Source organism: Oryzias melastigma, linkage group LG18 (genome assembly GCF_002922805.2).
Source record: "Oryzias melastigma strain HK-1 linkage group LG18, ASM292280v2, whole genome shotgun sequence".
Classification (NCBI taxonomy): Eukaryota; Metazoa; Chordata; class Actinopteri; order Beloniformes; family Adrianichthyidae; genus Oryzias; species Oryzias melastigma.
Genome location: NC_050529.1, coordinates 25,066,142 through 25,077,287, shown reverse-complemented (window position 1 = coordinate 25,077,287; position 11,146 = coordinate 25,066,142). Strand labels below are relative to the sequence as shown.

At 39.3% G+C, this 11,146-nt stretch overlaps 1 protein-coding gene across 1 annotated transcript; it reads left to right on the top strand.

Moving 5' to 3' along the window:
- Positions 1-828: 828 nt before the first annotated feature.
- On the top strand, positions 829-5,800 carry LOC112156364 (transforming protein p54/c-ets-1-like). Its single transcript, XM_024288617.2, has 7 exons — positions 829-1,078; positions 1,165-1,368; positions 2,256-2,330; positions 2,430-2,600; positions 3,086-3,310; positions 3,397-3,515; positions 5,096-5,800. Exons 1-7 carry the CDS (start codon positions 1,021-1,023, stop codon positions 5,309-5,311), a joined length of 1,068 nt encoding a protein of 355 aa, XP_024144385.2. The 5' UTR covers positions 829-1,020; the 3' UTR covers positions 5,312-5,800.
- The last annotated feature ends 5,346 nt before the right edge of the window (positions 5,801-11,146 follow it).

Here is an 11,146-nt window from a genome sequence, read left to right as displayed (position 1 = left end):
TAAAAATGAGCACAAGATAACATCGAGCCATTAATAACAATAGAATAAATTGATCTGGAGGGCCGGATCCGGCCCCTGGGCCTTGACTTTGACACAGGTGGGTTAAATCTAAATGTTTTCTCTGGTATTCGCATGGATCCATTGTTTGATAAGCTTAGCTTGATGTTCTCTCTCCTCCCATATGAGTAATTGTTCACCAAAAAGATCTAAGCTCCGCCCCTCACAGCTTTCCTGTTAAAGGCTCCTTCCCGTTGGCGGTCTGATGTTGAGTCCAGCTGATCCCTCTGACCCCACACAGGTATGGACTGCAGCGTTTATGGTAAGCCTTTCCCTGCACTGCTCTGCTTTAATTGAAACTCAGTTTGAACGGACCAATCAGCCTAGGTCTTAAAAACACTGCTCTAAGCCAAATGTAGCGTGGTAGATTTATACCTACGGTAAATTCAGAGAATAGACTACATTTTGACAGAAGAAAATTCGATTTTTTAAGCTTGGATGTGGTCGTCCCTTTGGACAAACATGCAAGAATCCTAGCAGTCATTAGGATTGTGTCGCATGTTTTTTTGTTGTTTGTTTGTTTTTATTGTAAATGGTGCCATTGGACTACAAGAGCATGCATTATATTTCTGATTACAGACAGTATACTACTGTGTGCATCTATGGGACAACAAGAAATAACTAAAAATACAGTTTGACTCACAGTAGGTCGTCTTTGAGTGTTGTTTCATTCAGACAGTCAGAAAAAAAGAGTAGAACTAAAACAGAAATTACGTTAAAACACAAAATCTATGACACAATTTAACTTTTCAACCATTAACACAATAATTCCAGTAGATTTTGAAGTTTTCAAAATCTACTGGAATTATCATGTTAAGCGCTGAAAAGGTACAGTAAATCCAAGAACATAAACACTGCGACTCCAGTGTTAAAGGTTTAACTGCTGTGACTCCTGTTCCAGAGCTGGACTCCCTGGACGTTCCTCCTCTCACTCCCACCAGCAAGGAGGTCCTGAGCCAGGCCATGATGGCCAGTTTTGCCGGCTTTGCCCAGGAGATGGTCAGCTGTCACCTCCAGCGGGGTAGGATGCAGACCCCCACGTCAGTTTGGTATTGATGAGAGCACCTTCACTCACGTTTCCTCTCCACACACTCCCTGCATGTGAAGACCCCACGCTGTGGACCGAATGGGAGGTGAACCACTGGCTGGACTGGTGCCAGGCGGAGTTCGGCCTGCAGAGCCTGGGCTCAGACCTGAGAGTCCTGCAGGGTGGTGAGCTGTGCGCTCTGAGCAGGGAGGCATTCCTCAGCCTCACGAGTGACGGCACTGCAGGGGAGATCCTGTGGGAGCACCTGGACACCATGAGAAGAGGTGAGGCTGTTTTTCACCTTCAACACTTAAAGAGCCAATCAGGTTGATTTCTCGCCAACCAAAACCCAGTAGGAGCCACAAAGTCTTCACTCACCGTTTAGCGGGACAAAGTCAGTCTGAGTAATTCTATCCGGCCCTCCAGATCATTTTATTTTATTGTTATTAATATCCGGATGTTATCTTGTACTTATTTCTAACTTGTGTAATTTTGACAAAATATATTTTTATGGAGAGTAAAATATTGAAAGTTATTTAAGGTTTAAGTTGATTTATTCTGGAGTAATATTATTGCATTTTTATTAATAATTATGCTAAAAAGTTACGGTTTTAAAGTTTTAAACAATGGCATTCTGATAGCTTTTTGGTCTATTTTGGCATTTATGAAGGTTTTTTTAGGCTATTTTGGAGTTAGGCTAATATTTCAGCTACATGTTTTGGCTAATTTAGGCTTTTTAAAAAGATTTATAGGCTATTTTGAAGTTTAGCTATTTTTTCAGATACATGCTCTCTTTCTTGGCTAACCTAAGTTTTTGGTTTGTTTTTTAGGCTAATTTGGGATTCAGCTAATATTTTAGCTGGCTATGCGCTTCAACATTTTGAGCTATCAGCTTCAGTGATTACAGCTATCAGCTTCAGCATTTTCAGCTATCATGTTAGCTTTAGCATTTGTAGCTATCAATTTCAACATTTAGCACTAGCATCTTCAGTGGCCACAATCAGCTTACAGCGTTCACACTAGCATTATCTCAGGTAATGCTACATATCTGGTTTCCTTCTGAATTCCTTCCAAAGAAATGAAGGCTTTAAATTATTACTAAAAAGATCTGTCAGATGATCAGAGCGCCTCGTTCTAAGAAGTCTCATCATGACTGATTATGATTCCACAGAAAGAGAACATGAGAGAAGTTCTTCACTGTCCATCTGCAGAGTCCCATCCTACTGTCAGATTGAAATCTGTGAAGGTGATTACATGAAAAGATGAGCCCCCCCACCTGCTCCTCTCACACCCTTCCTTTACAATCAGTACCACACAGGACTCTACCGCTTTTGTTTCCCCCCAGAAAACTTCTCTGACTATGTTCAGGACCCTGTAGACGACCGAGTGCAGTATGACTCCAAGGAGAGCCCACACTTCCAGACTCTGACTGCACAGCATGACGGCTGCTATCTGATGAAAGCAGGAGGGCCCGCCGGCTCTGCAGCCCCCATGCAAGAAACACACAACCATACAGGTGATTTTCTGTCTCTGAGACAAGTCTTCTGTTAGCAGGTTTACTTCTACAGCGTAGGCTTATAACTTTAGTCCACCCGCAGTGGAATATTCCTGAGGAAATCACGACGACAACCACTTCTTCTATAGCCACACTCTGGCTTAGTTTTATTAACAGGCTCGAACAGACAGCCACACAAGTCAAGTTAGGTAGAGGGAGAGAAAAACCAACATTCTTCTTTTATGAGTAGGCCGTGATTACAGCATACATAACATAACAGTGCCTCCTTCTGGTCATTGGATATGTACAGTTATAAGCATTCATATCTTTATCAACATCTCCTGATAGAAACAGAACATTCTGCAGTTAATCTTAAAGCTGTGACTGTTGAGAAAACTGGATTTGTCTGCAAAAGTGTTACTCTCTCTTTGGAACCATTTGAACAAAACTCTACTAGAAGGTTTGTAAAGCTGACGCGTTTGCCTCATGTTGTGTTGAATTTCCAGAGGCTCTCTCAGACGTAAAGCTTCTCACCTGTGGAGGCCCTAACTTCCCCAGCTCTCTTTTGTGGGCTGCTCCGCTCCATGATGTGGAGCCTGTGATGGAGGAAAGCCTGCCCGACGACACCTTCCTCCTACCACAGAAGCACAAGAGCTTCAAGGAATATGTGGGCAGCCAAATTGACCTGAGCAGAGCTGTGATCCCAGCAGCCATTCTCGCTGGTTATACTGGTTAGTACGGCTGTGAAAACAGATTCAACTCAGAGATAAAAGTCCCACATAAATAATTATAGAGAAGTGGATCGTTTGTCTTGCAGGTAGCGGCCCGATTCAGCTGTGGCAGTTCCTGCTGGAGCTTCTGACAGACCGCAGCTGCCGCTCCTGTATCAGCTGGACGGGAGACGGCTGGGAATTCAAACTAACGGATCCAGACGAGGTAAACACGCGTTTTAACAAGGGTGTGGCCATGAATAAGTATATACCTACAAGCCAACCAGATTGATCTGACTGAGAGAAGTTGTTAATCGAAGTGAATCGGCCTAAACCAGGAGTCTGCAGGCTGCAGCTCCAGATCCACATGTGGCTCTTTTATCTCTCCATAAAATAAGTCATGGAGATGCTGATCCAGACATGTGGACCGTCAGAGTCAGCAGCTCCTTAACCAAAACTACCTAAAGAAAACAAATAAAGCCCAAAAACTAAGAAGGTCCAACCCCAAACTGAAATAACAAAACTCAGCTGTGTAAGACTGCTGAGGACAAAGAGAGGAAAGAACAAAGAAAAAGTATTGTTTTAAAGGGCCCTACCGTGAAAATTCTACTTTTTGAGGTTTTAAATGCATTTTACTGTTCATTCCTCTCTATAAAGAACCTCAAAGTGGTATTTTGATTCGTTCATCCATTTAAGAGTAATCCTCTAAAAACCTGCACTGTCTGCAGCAGCCCCTCCCATACCCATGAAAACGAGCGGGTGGAAACGTGCTGATGTAAGATCGATGCCAACAGCTCCTTCCAGGAAGAGTCTGCTCTCACAGCTCCGCCCCCAGACTAACACAACACTAAATGTATCCCCTTACCCAGTGATTATCACCAAAAAACCCTTTCATTTTAGATGCAGAATACTGTTTATCTTCCAGTTGTGTCCTGTCTTCAGTAAATTCCAGCTCAAACAAGTGTTTACTTTTTACGTGCCGCTCCTTTAACATTATTTTATTTGCAAAGCAAAACTTTGGTAAAAAGTTTGATCTTTCGATGAGTTAAAAGCACAAATTATCTTATGCTGCACAACATTGGTTACTAGCTGTCCACTATGATGATCCTGTGTGGCACAGAGCATCTGTTATTTTGAAAATAAAAAAAAAAAATCACATTTTGAGAGATGTGTTTTACATTTTTGCTTTTGTTCATGCCAAAAACTCGACAGTTTTTATTTACAATTTAAAAAAAAGAAGGTCATGAATGCAAACCCAAATTTCTTAAAGGTTATAGTAAGACTATGTGGCTCCTTCTAGGTTCTGGTCTAAACCATTGAAAAATTTGATAAATCCTTAACTGATATAGGAAAATACCATCCAGACTGAGGTATGGTTGGTTTGTTTGACTTTACACTAGGAGACCACCTCCATTTATTGGGGATCTAACAATTTCCCAGAAAGAAAAGACAGAAATCATGTTGTTAGCAGCCCATTCCAGCTCCCATGCATGTGAGAGTGACAGTTATAGGGAGATCAGCTGGAGAATATCATCCTCCACTCCAACACCTGTCTGGTATGCTGGGGTCCTGAGCGTGCTGTACCTGCCGTCTTCGTTAGCTGTGAAGTGAGTGCAATTGGACAGAAGTCCTTCAGTTCTCTGGAAGGTTCTTCTTCTTCAGAACAGTAAAGATGCCGGAGATCTTCAGAGGGTGGAGGCCCTCCCCAGCTGCAGGTTGAACATTAGTCCATAAAAAGGAACATTGGTTTCTTCTGTAGTGATGTGTCTGCACTGTCAACACATGTGTTTGTGTGTTTGTGTGCAGGTGGCTCTGCTGTGGGGCAGGAGGAAAAACAAACCCAAGATGAACTATGAGAAACTCAGTCGTGGTCTTCGCTATTACTACGACAAGAACATCATTCGGAAGACAGCCGGCAAACGCTACGTTTACCGCTTCGTCTGCAACCTGCAAGGCCTGCTGGGATACGAGCCTGGGGAGCTGCACGCCATGCTGAACATTACAAACAAGAGTCATTCATGAAAGTAAATGGGGACAAACAGACATTTTATATATATGACTTAAGGCAATACGATAATGCAAACAAGTACCGTATGTTCTGGAGTATAAGTCACAGTTTTTTTCCTAGTTTATTCAGGGGTGCGACTTATACTCAGGAGCAGCTTATTTGTGAGTGTTTTTTTTTTTAGACATCAATAGGCTCACATATTTGTTATTTTCCCAGTAAACATCGGTTTTCCTTTAGCGGTTGTTTCCTCTAACAACCACTAGAGGAAGCTGTATCTGAATATTTGCTATGACAGTGCCAGAAGTGTTGTGCAAAACAAACATGGAAAAGAATCTGATTGTTTTGCTCTTAAACTTTGATATTTTTCTCATAGAGATCAAAAAATTAGTCTTATAGTATTTTTATCTTAGCTACGCTTGGCAGATTTGTTCTGAAACGTCTGACTTTTATCCCAAAAGTGCAACTTATACTCCAGAGCAGGGATGTCAAACTCAATCGCACAAGAGTCCAACATCCAAAACACACCTTAGGTCACCTGCCCAACAGGATCAACATTTATTCAATACAATAAAACTGAAACCACATTTTTAAAATGTTAAAACCAAAACTTTTTAACATTATCTGAACTCGATATATAGCATTATCTGTGATCATGCTAGTGTGAAGGCTGTAAGAGGAATTTGAAACTTCTACTGCTGATAGCTGAAGATGCTAAAATTGATAGCTAAAAACGTTGAAGCTGATAGCCAGCTAAAATATTAGCTAAAAATGCAAATTAACCTTTAAAAAAACTTAGGTTAGCCAAAACAGCTAGCATGTAGCTACATTTTGGTTAAACTGTAAAACAGCCTAATAAATCTTAAAAAAATGCCAAAATAGTCCAAAAAGCCAACAGAATGACAATTTTTAAAACTTTGAAACTGTAACTTGTAACATAATTATGAATGATAAAAAGGCAGGAATATTTGTCCAGAATAAATCAACTTAAACCCTCAATAACTTTCAATATTTTACTCTCCATAAAAATATATTTTGTCAAAATTATACAAGTTAGAAATGAGCTCAAGAAAACATCGGGTCATTAATCACAATAAAATAAAATGATGCAACTTCTACTCTGATAATACAGTACATTTATTTATTCCTAAGAGATGTTTGTACTCTCATCTGGATTGGAAAAAATTATGAATTTATTGACAACAGAGAGATTTTTAATTCTTTAAATTATCCACAAATATGACATTTCATGACAGTCTTTCTAGATCTTCTGTATTAAGTTATTATGCTCTAAATCTAAAAAAAAAATCAAGTTTTTACTTCGATTTAAGGTCCAAGATTCCAATTCAGAGTGATACAGTCAGAGTTGATGAGCCAAATGAAAACCCACTAAAAAGACTGAGCAACCACTGAAGATAAAACTCAAAATCTTTAACACACTGTAATTTGTTAACACAGTCATTCTAGTAGATTTTGAAGGAGAAATTTATTTGAATTATTGTGTTAACAATAAAGAACTTACAGTAATCAAAGAGCATAAACACTGGAGCTCCGGTGTTAAAGGGTTACATTTTTTTGGAAGTGGAGGAAACAATGTGTGTTCCAGTTCCATCCCCGATTCCAATGAGGTGAAGCTCCCAGCAACGGATAAATCAGAACTTATTTTAAATCAGAGAAAATAAAATAATAAATCTGTGAAAAGGTTTTGACATCCTGGATGGGATGACAAAATAATGTTCTAACGTGATCTATCACGTCATTCCTGAAGTTTGTAACTGCTTTAGAAAGACGGCACAGGAACTATTGTCATTCTAGGATGGGTCTTCTAAATCAGCTGGGTTTAAATGTAAACGGTTATGGCTCCACTTGAAGAACGGCTAAATTCAGTGCAGAGTTCTGTTTCTAACTTTTATTTCAAAACAAACTTTGGTTAAAAAAGGTTTCCAGATTGAAATAGTGCAAACCTTGATTCCTAACCATGTGATTGCCTACAATAATAAAAACATTCCAGGCATTTTGGTCTTTGCAGAAAAACTCAAATAAACAGATTCATTTTTAAATGTAACCAAAACACATTTCCATCTTGTGACCTTTTCTAAAAGGCAAACATGGAAATATCATCTGCAGTGTATTTGCAGTCATTTGCATCATGCACGGATGTATCAATGCATTTGTTTTTGCATAGAAATGCATGAGTTCTGATGTGATTTTATCCACCAGAGAATAGAGAAAAGACAAAGGCCATGGCTGTCCAGTACGTGGGGATTATTTCCACCACTTACCCCCCCAAGGGGCACTAATGGAAGACATGGCATGGGGGTTGTGTTTGCATTGACTGTTTTCCCCCTTCAAATGAAAGCTCATGTCCTTTCAGGGGTGAATGACACAAACCTTGTAATTCAAACCACAGCAGCGTCCTGCTGAGAGCTGTGAGTAACATCTGAGAGCACTGAGAGCAGAGGAAGAAGACGTGGAATTCATTCCGTCCTTTTCAGTCCTGCTGTAGTTGATCTGACAGATAAAGCTTGAAACTAAACTGGAAACAAATTTATTAAAAATGACACAAACGTCTTCTGAAGAATTGATGCTACCAAGCAGTCAGATGGTCAGGAGGGTGACTGCAGGTCTGTCAGAATGAACCACAGAGACTCTGGGACTATACCTTCACTTCATCCAATTGTGAGTCTATGGCAGGGGGGTCAAACTCAATCGCACAGGGGCCAGAATCCAAAACACACCTTAGGTCGAACAGGATAAACATTTATTGAACTCTCTAAAACTACAATTTAAAACTTTAAAGCTGTAACTTTTTAACATAATTATGAACTAGAGATCTATCATTACCTGTGATATGCTAGTGTGAATGATATAAGCTGAATGTGGCCGCTGAAGATACTAAAGCTGAAAGCCAGCTAAAAATATTAGCTAAATGCCAAATTTGTCAAAAATAATAATAATAAAAATGTCAAAATTAACTAAAGCAGCTAGCATAAAGCTGAAATATTAGCTAAACTCCAACAAAGTCTAAAAAAAGGGGAAAAAATCCTAAATTAGCTAAAACAGCTAGCATGTAGCTGAAATATTAGCTAAACTCCAAAACAACCTAAAAAATCTTTTTAAATGCCAAAATAGTCCAAAAAGTTAGCAGAACGAAAATTTTTTAAACTGTAACTTTTTTACATAATTACAAATAATAAAAAGTCAGGGATATTATTCCAGAATAATTCAACTTAATCTTAAATAACTTTCAATAAGAATATATTTTGCCAGAATTACTTAAGTCAGAAATGAGCGCAAGATAACATTGGGTCATTAATAACAAATGAGCTGGCCGGATCCGGCCACTGGGACTTTGACACATGTGGTCTATGGTATGTTTTAATCACTCGTGATTTCTTTTAACCACTGAAGCCCTTCCAGGGTGACAGAGTTGCTGGAGCCTATCCCAGATGCTGTTAAGTCCCACGCTGATCATATTTTGATCTATTTCCAAAGTGTTCTTTCCATTAGGATTTTAACTACCACAAAAGAATCTCAGCATTTTTCTTGTTACATTTTTGTATACTTCTTATTTGACATATTTACGTATATTTCTGAGGTGGAACCATTGTTAGACTGTGTTGTGCAAAGACAACTTTTGTTGTAACACAACTTGTCGAGTTTCATATGGGAAAAGAGATTAAGCAGAGAAGATGGAAAGTTAAGATATATGACAAAAAGACTGAGAAGAAAAGACGTTTTAAGAGTTCTGAAGCTGTACGGAGAGGTTTTCTTGGTTATATTGGTGAATGCAGCCAGCGAGGTTTGTGTTTTCCTTTTTGTTCATATAATTTGTTAAACTTCAATTTGTGTTTAAGTTATTTACTTGTGAGAAGAGGAATAAAGTCATCAGTGCAACAAACTGCGGTCCAATTTCTTCAAACACACAGGAATAAGATGCGAACTGGACACAGAAAGGACCTGACTGGGATTTGAACCAAGACCTGGGAGGGCTGAACACTGCCCCACCGTTTCCTTTTGAATAACCCAATTCCAGCTTAGACTTCCATTTATTTATTTATTTTTTGTCTCAATCGTGTTTGAGTTTACAACTCAAGATTACAGTGCATGTTTAGCCTTTTATTGAATAAAAATGAAATAAAAAAGATGCAATCAGATCGTAAAATTTGTATTCTTTGTATCTGTTTTGCTGTCAGACAAATATGTGAATTTAAATTGTTTTTGAATTTGTAATGACTTTATGTAAGAGCTGGTGTGCAGAGACTGTAAGGTGCATGTGTCAAAGTCAAGACCCTCCAGATCATTTTATTTTATTGTTATTAATGACCCGATGTTATCTTGAGCTTATTTTTAACTTGTTTAATTTTGACCAAATATATTTTTATGGAGAGTTGAATGTTTAAGTTGATTTATTCTGGAATAATATTCCTGCCTTTTTATTATTCATAATTCTGTTAAAAAGTTATAGTTTTAAAAATGTAGTTTTTGAGTGTTCAATAAATGTTTATCTTGTTCAGTCCGTGACCTAAGGACTGTTTTGGATTTTACCCCCTGTGTGATTGAGTTTGACCCCCCTGTTGTGAGGTATTCAGATCACCTGACCTGAGACATGGACTCATGAATGTACGGTCAGTGACGACCTGAGATCACGGTACCTAGTGAGGACCACCTGACTGCAGGTACCCGAGCCTCCTGCTACTGCAGCCACCTGCATCCATACTGGATTTCTCATGTTTCGTCTGAAGACGGCCGTACTGACCGGAGAGCAGATGGGACTAAAAAGCTTAAATAAAGTTCAGCAGGTAACCTGGGGAGGTCTTTACCAGGAATGAATCCCTGCTGGAGGAGAAATTAAAAAGCAATAAATCAATGAGCCCGCCTCACTGTGTTTCAATTAAAACGCTTGATTTCTCTGCAGGAGCTGCCTGATGCTGTCACCCTCACACATGCACTGAAGTGAAACGCAGAGTTCACTGAACAAGAAGAAATCATCCTGAAGCTTCCATTAGGTGAGCCACCACCAGCTGATCTGTGCCGACATGCCTCACCAGCAGGTGCTGCCACGTCCGTCAGCATCCCAGTCCACCAGACGATTCGCTCCGTCAGCTTCGTCTCATCCTGAGATCTAGTATTAGGAATTCGCTGCTGAACCGCTGGGTTACCTTTGTAAACCAGCACATGAAATACTGATATTTTAAAACTCTAGGTTCTTCTTCCATCTGTTGGTGAAGGTTTTACTTGTAATCAAGTCAGTTAATGCTGTCATTGTGATGCAAAAGGTAGAGTATGCTGTATGAACGTCAAACACTCAAACCTTCTGAAGGTTTTCACGAGCCAAGGCTGTTGGACAAGTCATGACATTTTCTGAAAAACATGAAAACCTTTTTTGAATCTAAATGAAAATAAAATTCAAAATAAAATCCTCTCTGCAGAGAAATACAAACACCGAGTCCATTTCCAGGAGTTTGATGCATTTTAATGGATTTGAAATCCCAACAAACTCTTGTCATTTTAATCATTTTTACTGCAGAGGCTCTGATAGTCATAAACTGGAGCAGATCGAACGAATTCACACAGGATTCATGAGTCAGGATGAAGGAGGGAAAAACTGAAGAGATTACAAAAGGGAATAAAATAAAACTACTGTGAGGCCTCCTCGATCATTGTGTCTGGGATTGGGATTTCTATTACAAATGCATGGAACATGTTTAGGACATTTTGACTATATTATTGCTAATACACTGCTCACAACATTTAAAGGAGCACTTTAAAGAAACACATTAGATACATCAGATCCATAGACTGTATATAAAATAACTGGACGAAGCAAGCCCCCCTCCTTCCGTGTTCCA